This window comes from Meles meles, chromosome 2 (assembly GCF_922984935.1).
Source record: "Meles meles chromosome 2, mMelMel3.1 paternal haplotype, whole genome shotgun sequence".
In the NCBI taxonomy this organism is placed as follows: Eukaryota; Metazoa; Chordata; class Mammalia; order Carnivora; family Mustelidae; genus Meles; species Meles meles.
Genome location: NC_060067.1, coordinates 693,136 through 714,501, shown reverse-complemented (window position 1 = coordinate 714,501; position 21,366 = coordinate 693,136). Strand labels below are relative to the sequence as shown.

The 21,366-nt window shown below is 50.6% G+C and overlaps 1 protein-coding gene across 1 annotated transcript in view; it reads right to left on the bottom strand.

The window, feature by feature from the left end:
* SCD5 (stearoyl-CoA desaturase 5) overlaps positions 1-21,366 on the bottom strand; it is a 124,956-nt gene that overhangs the window by 34,730 nt on the left and 68,860 nt on the right. Inside the window, 2 exon segments of the mRNA XM_045991133.1 lie at positions 11,032-11,162; positions 18,104-18,141. Of these exon segments, the coding sequence (XP_045847089.1) occupies positions 11,032-11,162; positions 18,104-18,141 (169 nt within the window).

The window sequence follows — 21,366 nt, the reverse complement described above, 5'->3', positions numbered from 1 at the left end:
CTCAGCTCTGAATTTACTCTCCTCCAGTTCAGACGCCAACGCTGCACTTTTCAAACAGTGAAGAACATTCCGTGCTTTCCCCATTGTTCATGCCGGGTCAGTACTGATATCCCTCCAGATAACACTGACAATCCGTGAGAAGGGCCCAGAAAGTCCCAGGAAGGGCCTGGCAGAAGTCCATAGCACCCGGCAAACTGTAGCTTCCAGAAAGCAAGTTCCCACCTGCTCCCTAGCCTTCCTGCGGCGCTTGGCCTGGGGAGGTGCTGTCCGCTGGGACAGGGCTAAATGCCAACCTCAGGGACTTGAGAAGTGTTTGCTGATAAAACTTCAAGATTACGAAGACGGAAAAGCGCGTTTGTAGTTTCTTTAAGACTCCATTGTTTAGGTGCCTTACAACAAGGGACACATTTTTAGCACACGTTTTAAAAATGGCTTGGGGGGTGCCTGGGTGGCTCAGTGGGTTAGGCCTCTGCCTTCAGCTCAGGTCATGATCTCAGGGTCCTGGGATCGAGCCCCGCATCGGGCTCTCTGCTCAGCGGGAGCCTGCTTCCTCCTCTCTCTCTCTGCCTCTCTGCCTACTTGTGATCTCTGTCTGTCAAATAAATAAATAAAATCTTTAAAAATAAATAAATAAAAATGGCTTGGGTAGTCTTGGCAGAAGGGTTGACCTCCTGTGAAACTTTCCAATTGGACTTTTGGAGGTATTTTCTGTCAGAGATATTCTAGTGTCCTGAGTGGTATCTCCCTCACGCAGTGAGCCAAAATTTCCGGGAAGGAAGGCTTAGAAATGAATGACAGCCTAGCAGCAAAGGGCACACCTTGCCCTCAGATCTCGTTTTTTAAACCTCACTCCCCTTTGAAAGGAGTCAGGACTCGGATGAAATGGCAGGTGTCGGGACCAGTACAAGGAAAAGTACAAGAGGAATGTGGCATATTTTGTTGCACCAGAAAGTAAAGAACGGCTCCAGAAATGATGGGGTTGGGTCAAAAAGGACAGGGGGGCCCATCTGTCATGCCTCCCACTGAACAAACTGGGATAATATGATGATAATTTGGGGCATTAAGATGAATAATAGTAATGGATTTAAAACCGTGTAATAAGTTAAGAGTCCATGAGCCCATAATAAATAGATAGATGGATAGATGGATGGATGGATGGATAGATGGATGGGTGGATGGATGGATGGATAGATGGATGGATGGATAGATGGATGGATAGATGGATGGGTAGATGGATAAATGGATAGATGGATGGAGGGAGGGATAGATGGATAGATGGATGGATGGATGGATGGATGGATGGATGGATGGATGGATAGATGGATGGATAGACGGATAAATGGATAGATGGAGGGAGGGAGGGATAGATGGATAGATGGATGGGTAGATGGAAGATAGATGGATGGATAGATGGATGGATGGATAGATGGACGGATGGATAGATGGATGGATAGATGGATGGATAGACGGATAAATGGATAGATGGATGGATGGATGGATAGATGGATAGATGGATGGATGGATGGATGGATAGATGGATAGATGGATGGATGGATGGATGGATGGATGGATGGATGGATGGATGCATAGGCAGAAGAAATGACGGAGTGAGAAAATCACTGGTTCGCAGGTGCCATGGCAATAACTGATTCCCGGAAGAATCACCCATGTATGCCGAAACTACCGGGTAAGAGGTTGATGAAGGAAAAGTATTTACACAGGCTCACAGTATCTCAGCATAAATTACTTATTAATTACAAAAGGAAAAGTGGTCACTTTACGGGAGAAACTGGGTAAACACCACCTTAACTGAGTGATCAAAGTCCATCCACCTATAACGGTGTGATGACAAAGTGCTACACGTGCCTCTTACATGACGTTCAGGACACAAGATGAGTAACGCAGCATTCCCAGCAAAAACACACAGAACGTAGGTGGGGGAACACGAGCAGGGCAAAATGGGGAGCATTCTACAAACTAACTGATCTGTGGATTTCAAAAATATTAAGGTCACAAAGACAAGGCAAGACTGAGGAACTATTCCAGATGGAAGGAGACCAAAGGGGCATCGCAACTCATTGTAAGGCAGGATCCTGAGTTGGTTCTTGGGCCAGGATCCTGGACATAGCATTTTACCAGCATTAAATCCCCTGATTGTGGCCCATTTTCTATGTTGTTACAAAATGTCTTTGCTTTTAGGACCTACATAGAAGCATTTGGGGAGGAAAAGGCATGATGTCTTCAGCTTACTCTTAAATGATTCAGAAAAAGTCATGCCGAAGAACGCACATCCACACACATGGAGAGAGAAAGAATTATGAAGCTGATGAGGCCGCATGTCAACAATCGGTGATTCTGGGGGAAGGGGACACAGAATTCCTCATGGTATCTTGGCAAGTGTTTTGTAAGTTCAAAATGATTTCAAAATAAAGAATTAAAACTTAAAAAAATGTCAAGGGCATCTTTCTTTAAAAATTTCAGATTTCCGCCTTCCACTCCATTTCTGCGCCCCCACTCTTACTCGGGCTTTTGTCCGTCCACCCGACTCCTCCTGCCTCTAGTCCTCTCCCCCGTGCAATATGCCCGGTACACCGTGACCGTCCTCCCCACAGCCATACTCCCCAAATACCTATCCTCTTGCTTATTGTCCAACAACCTCTCCGTACTACTTTTCTCATCAAGCCTAAACCTTGGCTCTTCTTGACAATCAAAAAGCTTCAACTGGTCTGATCATCCTTATCTTTCCCACTGTGTTTACTCTTTAATTTGACAACTATTTACTGACTGTTGGTATGTGCCAGGAGACAAGGACCAGGACAACCAAGGCTCTGCCTCAAGGAATATATTTTGTATGGAGGAGACACACATAAAGCTAATGGGGTCAACATAAATAGAATTACTTCAGACTGAGATTAGTGCCTGGCAGCAAACACACATAGGGATAACAAGGGGACAGCGAGCAAAGACTTTCTCATCAGATAATCGGAGTCTGGGAAGAGCTGGGGCATGGGTGGGGGCAGAGTGTGGAATGGCGTGGAGGAGGGGGCTGGAGAGAAGGACTGGGCACAGTCCAGGAACTAGGTCACTGGTGTATGAGGTGTGCGGGATCAGGGCGAGGGTGAAGTCCGAGAAGTGTTGTGTTAATAAAGAATGTGTCTCGGGACACACGGGTGGCTCAGTCGGTTAAGCCTCTGCCTCTGGCTCAGGTCAGGATCCTGGGGTCCTGGGATAGAGCCCAACATCGGGCTCCCAGCTCCGCGGGAAGCCTGCTTCCCCCTCCGCCGGCTGCTCTCCTTGCGTGTGCTCTCTCTCTCTGACAAATGGATAAATAAAAATCTTAAAAAAAAAAAAAGACTGTATCTGGTCTTCGTCCCTGGTGGTTCCTGGAACATAGCTTCAAAAACCCTTGGAATTTCCTGAGCGATGGAGCTTCTTCATGGCGCCAGCGTGTGGCTAGGGTGTGCCCCCGGGGAGCTTCGGGATGGGGCTGGCCACTGGACCCACCACGTGGCCAGAGGGCTGGCACTTTTCCGGGGGAGGGGACCTGGACGCTGAGATCAGTCCTGGGGCCAGTGATTGAATCGGCCACGTGCATGGAATGAAATTCCACGGCAAACTCCGGACACCGGCTTGAAGGAGCTTTTTGGCTGACCAAGGCGCCGTATGCAGGGCGGGAGGCACACCTTGGTTCTGCCGGGAGAGACCATCGCGGCTCTGCTGAAGGATGCTCAGACCTGGCCCTCGGTGTCTCTTCCATTGGGCTGGTCCACAAATCCTTCACAGTTAAAACTCTGATAGTGAGCACAACACTTCCTTGCGTTCTGAATTGTCCTAGTGAATTCTCGAACCCGAGGGAACTGTGGGGACTTGCAGCCAGTCAGTCAGAGGTCCAAGGGGCCGGGAGACCCTACTCGCAGCTGGTAGGGGAAGCGGAGGCCGTCGGGGGAGGCTGAGGCTCGCGGGACCCGACGGCAGCTCAGGCGGTCAGTGCGGAGACCACGGTGAGCCGCACTTGGCATGGAAGCAGGGCATCGGGACGCAAATGGCTGATCCCGCAGGCCTCAGCGACCCTAACAACAAGGCTGGATCTCTCTCCAAAGGCAATGAATGCTAAGCCCCTGGAAGATTCTCTTTCCCTCGCTGGAGAGTGGCTTAATTTTCAGTAAGTCCTGTCTGCAGTAAGGCGAGGGCAGGTGCCGAAGGAGGGAGACCACCTGATGAGGCAGGAGATGGTGGTGGCGTGGACCAGCGGGCGGCCCAGGTGAGCCGACACGATTGAGCAAGCGGAACCTGAAGACACTGGCTAAGAGACTGGTGCAGGGGGTGGCTAGGGAAATGGAGAAATCCTGGAAGACGCCCAGATTTCTGGCCTCATTGCAGGGAGATGGTAGGGTCATAACTCAGGTTTGGGGCACAATGATTTGGGGAGGCTTAAGAGACACCCAGTGAGAGATGTCATGCAGGCAGCTGTGTTTAAAACAAGCGACAGCATGGGGCGCCTGGGTGGCTCAGTGGGTTCAGCGTCTGCCTCCGGCTCAGGTCATGGTCTCAGGGTCCTGGGATCAAGCCCCGTGTCAGCCTCCCTGCTCAGCCAGGAGTCTGCTTCTCCCTCTCCTTCTGCCCTCCACCCAACTTGTGCTCACTCATTGTGCTCTCTCTCTTTCAAATGAATAAATAAAATCTTTTAAAAAATATGCACGCGTTAAGTTCCTTCAGGAGAGGTGTGGAGCCAAATGAACACATAAAATCTGATAGTTACACGTTTACAAAATACATCTGCTTTACTAAGTACTTCCTGGAATAAAAACTCTATGTGCCTTTAAAGCATATACCTTTTTTTTTTTTAATGATTTTACTTATTTATTCATGAGAGACACAGAGAGAGAAAGACAGAGGGAGAAGCAGGCTCCCCACTGAGCCGGGAGCCTGATGCAGGACTCGATCCCAGGACCCTGGGATCATGACCTGAGCCCAAGGCAGCCACTTAACCAACTGAGCCACTCAGGTGCCCGAAAGTGTAAACCTTTTTGTGTATAAAGACTGGGTCACCATGCACTACTTAGGAAGAGCTCATTGTTCCAAGGGCGAGATCCACGTGAAGAGTCTCTGGTCCGTTTGGGCTTAAGCTCACTGGGAGACAGACTGGCCCCTGGATTGTGAGCCCATCTACAGGACGATGCCCTTCCTTCGCTCAGGCCGCTCGGGCAAGCACATTTTCATTCCCTCGAGGTGCATTTCCACAGGTGGCTTCACTCATCTCCCGGCTTTCACTGACCACGGTCCGCAGCGAGAAGGAAGGGAGGCATCATGGCACCTCCGCCTTCCACGGTCCGTATTGGCCAGTGGGAACTCCTGCCCGGTGAGCGCAGGCAGAGGACACCGAGCCTCCTGTGGCCGCCTGGGGAGATCTCTCTCTCTGTCTCCCCTCCCGAGTCTGCCCCGTCACGGGGAGGAGCCACCTGCCACTAGTGAGGAGGCACAGAGCCGCAGAAAGGCTCTGACGACTCCATAAATCACCGTCATCGTGAACAGAGGAGCTGCTCGAAGACCACCGAGCTGTTTGTCCTTCCCACATAACTCCCAGACCTGCCCAGGAGGGCAACCCGCCGTGAACGTGAGGCACAGTGTTCGAGCATCTTGCAAAAGCAGGGCCAGAAGCCTTCTCAGGGCCTCGGGAGGGGGGCACTTTCGGGATTGCCTTAGGGGGGCACTTTCGGGACTGCGCGTTTACACCGGAAGGAAACCGACAACCAGCACCAGCTTGAAAGAAGGCGGCGAATCCGTTCCTCCCGTGCGGAAGAGAAGCTGTGCATCCGAAGCTTTGGCTCTGAAAGATCCCAGATCCTCTGGCGGCAGTTAGGGAAGGTGGCCCACACTGGGACAGGTCTCTGCAGAGACAGCTACAGCCAGCACGGAGAGCAGCCCTGGGCTTAAGCCTGCAGGAAGCGTTCCGAGCTTTCGTTCTCCCACCCAGATGTCACCAGGACTGCTGCTGAGGCTGGGGCTGGTCCGCAGCCCTCAATCTGGCACACCTCCGGGGCCTCCTGACCGCGGACTGCGCTTAAGTGCGCCACTGAGACATCTGCCGCCAGGTTGCTCCCTGCCTAAAATTCCACAGCGCCTTGCTACGGCGTATAGGACAGTATCCACACTCCGCGCTGTGCCTGACGGAGCCCTGCACTGACGTGGAACCTGCCCCTCCCCGTAACCTCTTCTCCAACCATCTCCCACACCCGTGTGCACCAGTCACACCGGCCACCTGTCTCGTCCTGGAATGCACCATCCTCGGTCGCATCTTTACTCTGGCTCCTCCTTCCATCTGGAGTATTCTTCCCCTACCAGCTGCGTCCGGCTCTCCCGGTTCTAACGTCAGTGCCTGGGGGAGGGCGTCTCTCACCGTCCTCTGAAGCAGCCGCCTCCCTCCGCTCTGTCACATCACTGTGGTTAAATGCTTCGTTCTCTTCTCTCTCTGCACAACTTTGCTTATTCATTTGCTCTCTCTCCCACTGAAATATATCCCCTCTGAGGACAGAGCTCTGTCTGTCGTGTTCTACAGTGACTGGAACAGTGCTTAGCCCCTCTATTTGCTGAAAGAAAGGAAACATAGACACTTGATCCCGGGAGAGGCGGCAGGGCAATGGAGCATCGCAGTGAGAGGGTGACCTCTGGAGATGAGCTGCCTGAACTTAAATTCCCCTTCTGTCACTTCTGTATGTCCTTGGACAGGTTACATAGCCTCTTTTTCCCCCCTGTCTCACCTATCAAATGAGGAAGATAACAGTCTCTACCTTTTCAGGGTAGTGTCAGAAGACTACGTAAAGTTCTTAGGGAAGTGCTGGTACGTAGTTAGCACTAGATCATTTTCTGTTCTGTTGTGGTGGTAATTATATACTTGCCAAAGTTCATGGTCTGTGACCGTGCAATTTACTTGATCTATTAATACGTCATTTGGTCCACTGACAAATCACACTGTACCTTCCACTTTCTGGCCTGATGTATTAAGAGCTTGAACATAGTCCATCGCTCCCATCCTTGCAACAGCAAAAAAAGCCAAATGAACTGAAAATCAACAACTCTTCCTCCATCCATCAGAGAATTGAGATCATAGGGCAAACTGTTGCCCTGAAACCAGAGAGATAAACGGGCAGTTGCAGAGAAGCACTGCGGACCAGGTGCGAGAGCCCCCAGCTGGTGCCAGGACGGGCAGGCATACCTCAGCCTGTAATCGGGGAACTGCTGAAGTCTTGGTGTGGACAAGCCAGAGAGTTAAATCAATGGGGCCCAGTGCCAGGGGGCCCAACTCTCATAAATGTTAACTCCAGGAGTCCTACCAGGTTCTCACTACGAACAGCTGAGAAAAATCTTCTGTTCTCCCAGCAGGTGGAAGAGAAACGTCATCATTCTGAAGTACACAGACCTCTCTGTTCTCTTCCCGAGACCTGTCCTCAAGAGAAACTGTTTTATCGGATCCCAATCAACCAGAGTTTTACAAAAGCCTAAGGGCCCCAGGGAAGGGAAATACTCACCCCAGGCTCACAGACTGAGACCTAATCATAAGACCATACAGTGCCCCCCCACCCCATGTCAACACTGCTCCGTATGATGACAGAACTCCAATGGAGAGAACAGAGAGCCTTCAACCTCATGTTAAGAAGAAATCTCCAGGAAAATCCGGAGACAATGGAGAGAGAAAAAACAAGGAATCCAGAGGAGATTTAAGCCCTCGACACCACAGCTACAGCACACTGTAAGCACACAGCCTAATTCCTAGCCAGATAAACATAAAACCTCACTCTATAGCCCTATTGCCTCAGTTCCTTTTACCTAGTACATCACGTCCAGCTCTCAACAAACAATTGCAAAGAATGCCAAAAGGCAAAAAATACCACCTAAAAAAGAAAAAGCAAGCATCAGACCTAGATGCGGATATGGCAGAGATATTGGAATTATCAGACTGAATTCTAGAACAACTATGATTAATACACTAAAAACCTTAAAAGAAAAAGTGGACGACATGAAAGAACAGATGGATACTATAAACAGTAATGGAAACTCTAAGAAAAGACAAAAGAAAAATGCTAGAATTCAGAAAAGCTATAACAAATAAAGAACGCCTTTGATGGGCTCGCCAGTAGACAGGACGTGGCTAAAGAAAGAATCAGTGAGCTTGAAGGTATATAAACAGCAACTTTCCAAACTGAAATGCAAAAAGAAAAGATGAAGCAGAATATGTAGAAACCATAGGGCAGTTACAACAGGTGTACCAATGTGTAACTGAAACACCAGGAGAAGACACAAAGAGAGAGAAAAGACAGAACAAACAGCAGAAAAATATAATGACTGAAATTTTTCCAAAATTAAAGACAGACACCAAACCATAGATCCAGGAAGCTCAGAGAGCACCAAGAAGGATAAACAGGAAAAAAAAAAAATCTCCACTTAGGCATATCATATTCAAACTGCAGAGAATCAAAGGCAAATAGAAAATAACGAAAAAAGCCAGAAGGGAAAGAACACCTTCCCAATAGTGGACAAGTGTAGGAGTTACACTAGGTATCTCTTAAGAAACTTGCGAGTTGGTATCTCATTGTGGTTTTGAGGTGAACTGGGTGTTATACGTAATTAATGAATCATTGAGCACTACATCAAAAACTAATGATGTACTATACAGTGGCTAACTGAATATAATAAAAAATAATAATAAAAATAAAAGAACAAATGAAGGACAATAGATTCTAGTTGTCCCAAATAAATTTGAATTCCTAAAGATAAAAAAAAAGAAACATGCAAGTAAGAAGAAAGTGAAATAAATTATTTAATAAATGTTGAAAGAAAACCCTTGAAACCTAGAATTCCATACCCAACAAAGTTATTCACTAAGAGTAAAAGAGAAATAAAGACTTTCTCAGACAGGGGTACCTGGGTGGCTCAGTCAGTTAAGTGCCTTTGGCTCAGGTCATGATCCCAGGGTCCCGGGATCGAGTCCCACATCAGGCTCCCCACTCAGTGGGGAGTCTGCTTCTGTCTCTCCCTCTGCCCTTCCTCCCCACTCATGCTATCTCTCTCACCCAAATAAATAAATAAAATTTTAAAAAGAAACTTTATCAGACAAACAAAACTTGAGGGCATTTGTCACCAGCAGACCTGCCTTGTAAGACACGACAGCTCTTTAGAGAGAAGGAACATGGGAGTGGTTAGAGACCCAGATCGACCTAAAGAAAGAAGAGCATTAGAGAACGAATAAATGAAAGTAAAAGAAAATCTTCAATTTTTCCTATTGTATTAAAGATTTTACTTATTTTAGAGAGGGAGTGCTCACTCATGCAGGCAAGGGTGGGGTGAGGGACAGAGACAGAGAATCTCAAGCAGACTCTGCGCTGAGCACGGAGCCGGAGGCAGGACTCAATCTCACCACCCTGAGATCATGACCTGAACCCAAACTAAGAATCAGACACTTAAATGACTGAGCCACCCAGGTGTCCCCTTCACTTCCTCTTATTCTTTACCGATCTAACGGATAGCGGTGTGTTCAGAATAATCATAGCAACAACGTATTCAGTGATTATAGCTTAATAACAGCAGCGAGTAGGGGACCGGAAGGAGGAACCGCGAATGCTCTGATACAAGGTTGCCGCACTAATGCGAAATGCTGTCAGTTATTTGAAAGTGGCTTTGGATTAGTTGTAAACGTCTACTGCGACGTCTAGGGCAACCACTACCCAACTGTAAAAAGAAGTAGAGCAGATATGCTAAAAGGAGAGAGAAAACCGAATCGTGTAAAATGTGCAGTTAAAACCAGGGAAGACGGAAAAAGGGTACAAAGAACAAGGGCAATGAGTAGCAAACGGAAACACGGTCGACATGAACCCAGCTGTATCAGGAATCACTGTAAGTGTGAATACTTTAAATAAACCACTTAAAGGACAGCGGGAAATGAATGAGGAAATGAAACCTCAGACATGAGCGCAACCTGGAGGAATGCTCGGGGTCAGGCTGTCTCGTGGGGACGGGAGGCCCACTGCGCAGGCAGCCACGTGGCTCGCATGGTTGAGCATCACAGATGGGCTCCTGGGTTGCCTGTTTCCCTGGACCCTAAAGCAGTTTTGAGAATCACCATCCCAGAACTCTGGGTGAAGGCGGCCGGGAATCATCTGCATTGACGTATCAGCAGAAACACCAAAGCAATCGTTCACACCCAAACTCCCCGGATCTGAGGAGGAACTGGGGAAACAAATCCACAGTCAACTCAGAATCCAGCAGCTCAGCAAGTGCCCAAGCCGGCGGGGAATGTTCCACTACTAGAATAGTCCTAAAGGATATGGCCCCATCCCAGGGCCTCAAGGACACTCCGTTACATTTTTATAGTTCCCTGCGATTCTCAATGATTCTGTAACAGCTGTGAGAGTGAAGTCATACTCCGATTTTTACAGACGAAGAAACTGGAGACAGTAAGGGGTTCACAGCCAGAAACATCGGAGTAAGACCCAAATCCTGTCTTCCAGCACCGTCGTCAACTGCCCTCTACCCTAGACATATGGGGCGACCTCGGGGGTATGTTTTCTAGGAGCAACAGCCAGAGACTGGGACACGCATTTGCCTATTACTGCTTTTAACTATACAACCTGCCCAGTTCCTTGACTTCATTAAACCTTAGTTCTCACCTGTAAGTGAGGACACATACGACACCCCGCTCGTGGGGTGACTGTGAGGGTCAAGTCCGATTCGCTGACAGCTCAGCACAGAACTCGGCCCTGGTTAGAGCCGGACGAACGCTGAGGGGCTTAGGGCATGGGCTTTGGGCAGAGGTATCGCTTTCCTCCTCTGTGGTTTAGTATTCCTGGGGTACAAAGCCCCTGGGGGACATTTCACCACGTCTAAAGCTACAAGGAGACAACTTGGGACAGACAGGGGACCTGAGCCCTGAGGCTGGCATGGGGATGGCGGAATGACCACTCCACAGGGAGCAGACCTGTGCCCCCACAGTGCCTTCTGGGCTGGGTCTCTAAGCCAGAAGGGACCCTCCACCCGCACCTGGAAAGCCATGGAGTTGGCAGCGGCCAGGAATATCCTCAGGGGCAGCTTGGCCTTGTAGGACCTGTGACTCCACAAGCGATGGGCACCGGCTGTCATGCCCAGGGCGGTCAGGAGGAAGCAGAAGTAGGCTGCAAGACACAAGCAGGGACAATGTCAGCAAATGCCACACGCGTCTACACAGCCCGGGCTTCTCTCTCTGCACAGAAGCGCTCGGGAAACTGTCCGGAGAGGAGTACTCAATGTGGAGGAAAAACTGATAACTTGGGGAAATGCGGCCCTTGGTGCTGATTCGCAGCCTTCCTGCATGGGCAGCTGTGGAGAGAACTTTCCTCAAGAACCTTGACCTTTGAATATAACCTTTTCTCCATCCAACAAATCTTTTATTTGCTCGTGTTCCTTGACAGTCTTGATGCAAAGTCCTAACCACGTTCGTGTGTATCTGTAACGCGGCCGCACACGCCTGCTCTCGTGGTGCTGAGACTGATCTCCATGTCGCCTCGAAATGTCCACGCCAGGAAGAGCGTTACATGAAGACCCTATTTCTGAAGGGCAGTACCGTCCTCGTGGCTGCGTAGGCCCTGGTTTGAGTGGAATCAGGCCAGACTTCAAAGCAGTGAGGTCTGGCTCAGGACCGGTAAGAGAGAGAATAGAACCGACGGCAGGGACACCTACGATTCGTCTCCCGAAGGTCCCCCTTACAGCAGCACCATGACCTGGAAGGACAGGGACGGCCGGGAGGGGTGTTGTTAAAGTCTGAATGGAGCGTGTTACCTGACACCACTTAAATGTGTTATCCTTAAGCCCCATCACACACCGTACTGCCCCACTCCACAGCTGAAAATCTGGGTCTCTGAGAGTTAAATCCTGCATATAAACCCAAGTCGACCTAGTTCCAAAGCCTCTGCCAAGAGACCCGGGACTGCCCTCCATGTGGCCGCGGCGGGCGGCTCTTTATACGAAGACTCGGGAGAGGTTATGACGCCCGGGACCCCCAAACCGCGATTCTGAGATGACCACAACTACGGGTGCTTTCACAGCCCACACAACGCTGAACGTCCTCCTTGGGTTGCCTTATGAAAAACACCTCGACAATCCTAGATGGTTTATATTTATTAGACCCATTATATAGACGAGAAAACCAAGGCTTTTCTTTTGTATTATGTTATGTTCGTCGCCATACTACATCATTAGTGTTCGATGCAGTGTTCCAGGGTTCACGGTTTGTGTACAACACCCAGTGCTCATGCAATCCGTGCCGTCCTTAATACCCACCGCCAGGTTCACCCACCCCCCACCCCCCACCCCCGTCTTCTAAAACCCTCAGTTTGTTTCTCGGAGTCCACAGTCTCTCATGGTTTGTCTCCCCCTCCGATTTCCCCTCTTCGTTTTCCCTTCCTTCTCCTAATGACCTCCAGGCTATTCCTTATGCTCCACAAGTAAGTGAAACCATATGATACTTGACTCTCTCTGCTTGACTTAGTTCACTCAGCGTAATCTCCTCCAGTCCCGTCCATGTTGATGCAAAAGTTGGGTGTCCGTCCGAGAAAACCAAGGCTTAAAGAAGTTTAACTAATTTCGCAGTGTCACAAAGCTAGGAGGTGTCATGGCTGAGAGTCAAACCCTAGTCTGTCTGAACCAAGAACAGAGCTCCTAACCTCGACACTCCACTGTGCTTCTAGGAGACACCAGTAGGTCTTATCTTTACTTCTCTACACTCCACCGTCATCCTTCATAGTGGACCCTAATCTGAATTTAAAAGTGAGCTGCTTCCGGGCGCCTGGGTGGCTCGGTCGTTCAGTGTCTGCCTTTGGCTCAGGTCATGACCCCGGAGTCCCTGGATCGAGCCTGAATCAGACTTTCTGCTGGGTGGGAAGCTGCTTCTTCCTCCTCCACTCGCCCCTGCTTGTGCTCCCTCTCTCGCTGTGTCTCTCTCTGTCAAAGGAATAAATAAAATCTTAAAAAATAAAATTAAATTAAATTGAAGTGAGGGACTTCCTTACCTTGGCAGAGAACTCTAAACCAAGCTATAAGCGGGTGGGGCCAGGCAGATTATCCTGTACAACTGCCCCCAGCGCACACGGGCCTCTGTGAAGAACTGGCAAAGAACAAGCGATCGGCTGTGAGTCCGTCACGGAACAATTGTGAGCGGCACTGGGACAGGATGCTCTCTTTGGGAGCCCTTTATGGCGCTTCTTTAGAAGAACGACCAGGGTAACCTCAGCGTCAATGTACACATTTAAAGGTAGAACCATGTTACATCTCCCAAAAGTCAAGTCCTACTGGTCTTGGTTTCAGTCCATATTCACATGGTCTAAAAGCAATACTAGCCTTGGCACTAAGACTAGTGAGTCTCTGAATACAAGTGGTTTTCATGAAGTTGACAAATCATTCCTTACTTGAAAGGTTAAAAACAGAAAAACAATCTGCCCATAAATCACAGAAAGTCACAGTATATGAAAAGCTCCGGTCTTTCTTGTTGCTATAATTTAACCTTGGTCATGAGTCTATGAAATGGACGGCTGTTTTCCATGTCATCCCTGGCCTTCATGTCTCTACATACAACTTTTTCCCAACTGTCAAGTAGTTGGGGACCAAGTGAGATCTGTAATGGAAAAATTCAATGTGACCCTGTCTCCCCAGTGGATTAAGACTCTGGGTCTCGGCTGCAATAAAGTGAGTTCCAAGACTCCACGAAAGACACTGGCCACTAAAGAATCCATTCAGTGGACGGCTCCCAGACTGGGCCTTATCACAGACGATGGCATCGTCTTGTCCCGTTCGGAATCTCCGGTATTGCAGGGATCGCTTACGGCTGGTCTGCCCTGGGCAGGAGTGGCTACTGGTTTCGCATGGTCCTTCTTCTGGTGACAGGAATGTGGCCGTGGAACCCAGGCCTGGCCTGGCGTAGAAGCCCTGGCAGCAAACACGTGACCCAGCTCTTCTCTCCCTTCTTGCTCAAAGACTAAAGGTCACACACCGAGGTATGACTACAATAGTAGAGAATGAGGCCAAGAAAGTGGGACATGAAGATAGTGGAGAGGCCACCAAGAGTTAGGAGGAGAGCCGCCTGCCCTGGGCCGCTCGTTGCAGCTCCCAGTTCTACAGCTCCTCTGACCTGTGTGTCTCCTGGTACTTCTCCCAGTTTGGGAGCCAACCAATCCCTTTTTCTTACTGAAGCTTTGCTCTGGATTTCTGATACTAAAATTCTCCAGAACCTCTAAGGAAGAAAGCAACCTCCTGGCCATAGCCCAAATGAAAACAAACGACAAAAACCCTGGCCTGAATATGAGGTTCTTCTATTAACAGGACTCAGTTTTCCAATTTTGATAGGGCTAATTTGAGAGGTTCTTAACCTTTCTTCTCTGATCTTTGTGGATATTAATATCCAAACTAGTTTTCAGATGGATGTTGGCTAGTTGGCTCTGAGACACTGAACTATGCAGACACAGAACTGATAACTTTGGGGGAAGAAGGAGTTACAAGCAGTGTTAATAACTTTATCAAATAGCTTATACCTTGTAGAGAAAGGAGCTAGATCAACAGAAATCAGAATCACAAAATTACCTGGTAAGCAACAAACACATTTATTGGTCTGGGTGCAAACAAGAGTCATCAATTCTGGTTAGCTCTACCCAAAAAGAAATGTACTAGAAAGGTACTAAATAGCCTATAGATCTCATGGGAGGGTTGCAGGACGGTTTTGGTTCAGAGCCTCCCAGACGGCCCTAGTGCTCCCGTCTCCTGGTAATTGTGGCCCTGTATAATGTCTTCACCTTTAGTAATGTGCTTTTTCTTTTTTTAATATTTTATTTATTTATTTGACAGAGAGAGAGAGAGATCACAAGTGGGCAGAGAGGCAGGCAAAGCGGGGGAGAGGGCAGGAGGGAGGAGCAGGCTTCCTGCCGAGCAGAGAGCCCAATGTGGGGCTCAACCCCAGTACCCTAAGATCATGACCTGAACTGAAGGCAGAGGCTTAACCCACTGAGCCAGCCAGGCGCCCCTAGTAACCTGCTTCTAACCAAAGAATATAGTGATGTTGAGGGAATGTCGGTCCCATGATCAGGTTACAAAAGATTGTGACTTCTGGGGCACCTGGGTGGCTCAGTGGGTTGAGCCTCTGCCTTCGGCTCAGGTCATGATCCCGGGGTCCTGGGATCGAGCCCCGCATCAGGCTCTCTGCTCAGCAGGGGGTCTGCTTCCTCCTCTCTCTCTGCCTGCCTCTCTGTCTACTTGTGATCTCTCTCTCTCTCTGTCAAATAAATAAATAAATAAATAATCTTTAAAAAATAAGATTGTGACTTCTGTTTCGCTAGTAGAGTCTCTTGTGTCGGCTTTGACGGCGTAAGCTGCCATACTGGGATGGCCCATGCAATAAGGAAGAGAGGGTGGTCTCTAGCCAACGGAAATAAGGCTACAATCCAATAACCTTCAAGGAACTGAGTCCTGCCAAAAACGGTGAAAGTGAACTTGGAAGCAGATCCTTCCGCAGTTAAGCTTTCAGAGAAGACAGCAGCCTAGGCCGCACACGGCTGCCTTGTGAGACATCCCGGAGCAGAGGCCCAGCTCCAGCACTACCCGGATTCCTGCTCTGCCAAAACTGTGGGAAAATAAATATATGTTGCCTTAAGCTGCTAAATTTTGGGTTACTTTGCTCTGCAGCAAAGGTTAACAAATGCAAGACTTCTGTAGCAACTTCATCTCGAGGGCGGGAAGGTACAGTTTAAATCCTGGTTTGAGAACAGTTTGCTATCTGTAGGGACCGAAAGTAGATCCGTGTCTCAGGGGGCTGGGAGGGCAGGGAGGGGAGTGGGAAATGACTGCTGATGGGTACAGCGTCTGGTGTGAAGTGAGATAAAAATTTTTAAAACTGGTTTGGATAGTGGTGGCATAATTGCATGAATATAATAAAAACCAACGAAGTATGTACTTCAAAGACATGAACTGTAGGTTATGAGTTTATAACTCAACAAAGCAGTCATTAGAAAAACTATTACTGAGTTCCCATTAGACTTGGTTATGATGCGTATTTTCTCAACGTAAAATCAAACAGACAAGTCACAAAACAGAACGGAGTGAAACCAACAAAAAGCAACCATTTGCCTAGGGTGCCACCGCGGCCTCGCCACCTCCCACACTTGGCGCTGCCGCCCTCGTGTCATACTGTGGTCCCTTCAGTCTTCCACAGCTGCCAAGAAGAGTCTCTCTTTGACCCTTCGCCTATGTCTGAATCGATCAAGACCCAAGATTCCGGGGCAGAAGCATCTCTTTGTCCGTGCGCGGATCGCAAGCCCGGCTCCAGCTGCCAGCAACAGGGGGAGACTCCACCGTCCCTTTAATTTCCATGACGGAAGGCAGAGCCTCCCAACTATGCTGAGTCCTCAGTCGGAGCAATATTTCGAGAATTGTTGTAGTGAGCCGCTCCGGACCGCACAACCACAAAACAGTCCTGGAGAGATGCTAAGAACCAAAAATTAAAACTCCCTTAATTCTGGACCTGCAGAGGGAGAGATGGGCAGCTTCCTTTGAGACCCAACCACGAGCACTAGACAGAAGCAGCAACTGGCAGCCTTCTTTAATGGTGCCTTTGGTCTATCTCCCTCTATGACCAGCTCCAACGCTACTAAATAATAGAAATGGCTATTATCGACCGAGAGCTCCCTGTGCCGGGCCCAATAGTTTCTCAATAGTTTCTGCCAGGGGCGCCTGGGTGGCCCAGACGGTTAAGCATCTGACTCATGATTTTGGCTCAGGTTATGACCTCCTGGGTCATAATCTCATGAGTCATGGGACTGAGCCCTGGTACAGCTCCACGCTCAGCAGAGAGGGCCTGAGATTCTCTCCCTCTGCCCCTCCCCTGCTCATGTTCTCTCTCTCTCAAATAAATAAACAGATCTTAAAAAAAACAATCAATTTATACACAATAACTCTTTGAATACTCGCCTCGAGTCTAGGGTCGGTGCCTTGACGGAGGCAGTTAAACAGGTAGCGCAGCCAGGTTGCAGTCTAAGGCAGGGAGGGCCCACGTTCAGCGCCTCCGTGGGCTGCTTGACCTCTCGGGGTTGCCTTAATTGCAACGAGAGGAGAGGACTCTGAATGCGTCCCGTCCTTTTAGTCGGCTCAAAACAGCTCAAAACAGCTCAAGACCCTTGCCCTGTGTTTTGCCTTCACCAGCTGTCGAGTTCACGGCCACGAATGCCCTCACCATCACTCTGCATCCAACTCCGCCTCAGCTTGCCTTGGGAGCACCAGACAACCCCAGGACTCATGAGACGGTCTACTGAGCTCCTCGCACAGACCATGCACTCAGCTCGGAACGGGGCCCACCACGTGGCCACACAACTATGGGCCTTTGTCTCCTCGAGTTGGTAGGAGTTTGACAAGTAAGTTATTTACTATATAATCATAAATTATAGCAAGCGTTGCAGAAGAGACCAACAGCATAACGTAGGAGAGATTAAAAGGGGATAATTTAGGGGCACCGGCTGGCCCGGCTGGAAGAGCATATACGACTCTTGATCTCAGGGTCGTGAGCTCAAACCCACGCTGGCTGTAGAGATCACTAAAACAGAAATACACAGAAGGGGGATAACTTCGTTTGGGAGACTGGAGAAAACTCGGCAGCAGACACAAGAATTAAACTGACACCTGGAGGAGGACGCAAGATTCAGTCAGAGGAACCCAGTGCGAAGACGGGGCTAGAGAAGGGGATCTGATAAGGAGCTTCTCTGACACCTCACACCACTTAGAGGACGACCAGAACAAAACAGGAACAAGCAGAAAGTAACAAGTGCTGGCATGGACGTGGAGAAATTGGAACCTTGCGAACTGCTAGCGGGGGCGAAGACGATGCAGCCGCCGTGGCCAAGCTGCTGGTTCCTCTCGGAGTTAAACACAGAACTGCCGTGTGAGCCAGCAGTCCCACTCCTGGGTCTGTGCCCGAAGGACTGGAAGCAGGGAATCGAACAGACACTCGTCCCCCGACTCCCCAGCAGCATTATTCACAACAGCCAAAGGCTGAAAACTCCGCAGTGTCCGTGAACAGACGGACGGATAAACAAAACACGTGTACATGCCATGGAGGTCAGTGGCCGTCAGGCGGGATGGACTCTGACCCGCACCACAGCACAGGACGGCGCGAAGGGAAGTCAACCAGACACGAAGGGACAGATGTGGTGTTACGTCCCGTCCATGAGGCACCCGCAAGAGGCACATTCATAGACAGGAAGGAGGGCAGGCGCTACAGGGACACGGCAGGAAGGGGAATGAGGATTTGTTGGATGGGTCCAGAGTTTCAGTGTGACACGGTGAAAAAGTTCTGGTGGTGGAGAGTGGCGGCGGTCGCCCGACACTGGGAATGTAGGTGACCCCACACTACTGCACACTCAAAAATGGTTCAATGAATACATTTTGCTACATATATTTTGCCACGATTTTTTAAAAGTGTGTGTTTGAAGCCCAGGGTGGGAAGTGGGGGTCAAAAAGAGACACAAGAGGCTTCGACAGTGGCCAGCGGGCCAGGCCAGTGCCGGAGGTGCCGGGAGGGGAGCGGATGCTCACTGAGGACCCAGGGAAGCGATCAAAGGGCTTTACGCGCACGAGAACTTCGAAAACACGGAAAGTAGAGGGGCAAGTCCCACGCCAGATCGGTGCCTGTCAATACTTTGCTATGTGACTCCTTCTAATGCTTCTTAAAACGATCTCCCTCTGGCCACCTTCGAACACTCTGTATGTCTGTAAGATCACTACAGCTCGGCTCACAGCAGTGGTAGATGAAAGATCGCTGTTTGGGAACAGAGCACAAAACAAAGCTAATTCCCTTGATTTCTTAAACCAACCCATGACAAAATTCCTGTTTAAAACACAAATCGGATGCCTGGGTGACTCAGTCGGCTGAGTCTGCCTCCGGCTCAGGTCATGATCTTGAGGTCCTAGTTCGAGCCCCCTGTTGGGCGTCCTGCTCAGGGGGGAGCCTGCTTCTCCCTCTCCCTCTCCCTCACCCTCTGCCCCTCCCCCTGCTTGTGCGTCCTCTCTCTCTCTCTGTCAAATAAATAAATAAAACCTTTAAATAAATAAACAAATAAAAAACAAAGCCACCGCGCTGCCCAGCAGTGTCAGAAGGGGCTGGAGAAGAGAGTCTGCTTACACCGAATGTGTGCCGCCGAGCACCACTTCGCCGACAGGCCCGGTTCCGTTGTTTTACGCTGATGAGGCACACGGGACAACTGTGTTTTGCTGTTATTACGGAGATGCAGGACCGCGGCCCAGAGCAGCAAGTAAAAGGTTGTGGGATCTCAGGACAGAGCTGGGCCCAGAGCAGTGTATCTTCAAGCCCCTTCTCCTGACGCAGGGCCCTCACCCAGCCTGAGCCCTGTGGTCACCTGAGCTCTGAGGCCGGGCCCACAGAACCCAACGAATCGCACACGAGTCCAAGGAGAGCCGCTGTCCCCCTCCACAGTGACTCAGACGCACACCCAGGGGGAGAAAGCCCTGCCCCGGGAGGCCTACCCTCTCTAAGAGACCGTCTGGCCCCTCAGCCTACAACGGGAGCAACCGAGCTCCAGAGAGCACTGTGCTGCTCTCCAGCCCACCCAGACCCCGACTCTCTCTGGGGCCCTGGCTCCCGAGGGGCCGCCTCGGGTCTCGAAAATACTAAGTGACTCCCGGACTGGGAGAGACCAGGCTGCCCTCCCATGTGAACTCCAGGGCCAGCTGGCATCTCCCTCCCAGCGGCTCCATTTGACGGTGCGAGCCGTCCCCCAGGCCCTGGGCAGTGGGAACTTTGAAAGCTCCGGAGGCAGAAACCTGCCGGGAGGTGTGACAAGCACCCACGGAATTGTCTCGTACCAAGGGGAGGGGAGGGGTTGCAATCAGAGCAAACAGGCAGGACGGCGGCTCCCGGGGACATGGCAAGGTGGGGAGGGCCGGGAGGGCCAGGCGGGGACATACTGCGCCCAGACGCCGGCTTCGCGGCCCGCGCGACTGCTCTGAAAGTCAGTTCTGGGCTCTGGCCAGTCAACGGCCGCTTCTCCTCTCCATCCGGTCCTCCCAAGGTGCAGAAGACAGTTAAGGAAAGGCCAACAGACCCACAGACAGACAGACAGAGAGACATGTAGAAGATACATACACACGTATCCGTCTGTGACGGGTAACACGGCCCGACGGCTGGAAAGAAGCTGGGACTGAATCCCTGGTCTATCACTTAGTGTGACAAGCTCTAAACTTCGGTTTCTCCACCCGTGAAGTGGGAAGCACTCTCTGCTTTACGACAGGCGCGCCATCAAGACGAAAAGAGGTTAGCACGCGCGATGCGCCTGTGCCTGGGGGGCAGCGAGCTCCGGTTCACACTGTCGCCCCAGTCAGGGCCTCGGAAAATGTTCCCTTCCCTGAGAAGCCCTGGGGACACCTACCTCTGTCATTGCTCTAAGCCCGGAGTTCTCAAGGAGCTAGGTGATTCTGTCTCCTCCTCCCCCCAAGGGACACTTAGCAAAGCCTTCAGACATTCCAGAAGGCTGCCCGTGTGTCGAGGCCAGGGACGCTGCTGAGCCGCTGAGTGCCAGGCTCCCCTCCCACAAAGAATCATCATTACCAAAACGTCAAAGCGCCGAGGCCGAGAATCCCGCTCCGTTCTTAGCAGAGCCCTTGAAAGCTTTCTCGCTCATCTCCCCACGCGACTACACTCGTCCTTGCTCCCCCACACCTCTCTGGTTTCGCTGGGAGCCGGGCAGTAACTCATCTCTGCATTATGTCAGAAACCGGCTGAAAACAAAGGACGAGCTCAGTAGTGTTTTAGGTCACGCCTTCTCCCACTTTAACGCGCTCTACGTACCCCACGGATCATGTTTAAATGCGCCCCCTGCTGAGATTCTGGGTCCGCGGTCCAGGAAGGTTCACGGGAGGTTCTGACCCAGCGGGCCCGGGGCCCGGGCTGTGTGGCTGTCCTGCCCCGAGACAGAGGGCCTGACCCAGGGCAGCCCGTGACCTGGCGAGGCCCTCTGTGGCCACTCAGCTCATGAAAGGATGTTCCAAAGAATTCCGACCAGACTTCACATCCTCCCTTTAAAGGTCTGGGTTGACAAGTTTAGAGATTCTAAATCTCTAAAATCCTCCCAGGTACGATTTCAGCAACTCCCGAGAAGGGGCCTTGCAGGCTGAAGAGCGACGGGGTTCTCTCTAGTTAGAGCCTGCTAAGTCTCCTGTCCTTACCACGGCCACCCACCCGCCACGTCCTCGCCTCCCTCCACCAAACCGCTTCTCCGGGCCGCGCGGCTGCACACGGCTCTCCTCGCAGGGCGCGACCGTTCCCGCCACCGCCGGCATCTTCGCGGAAGACAG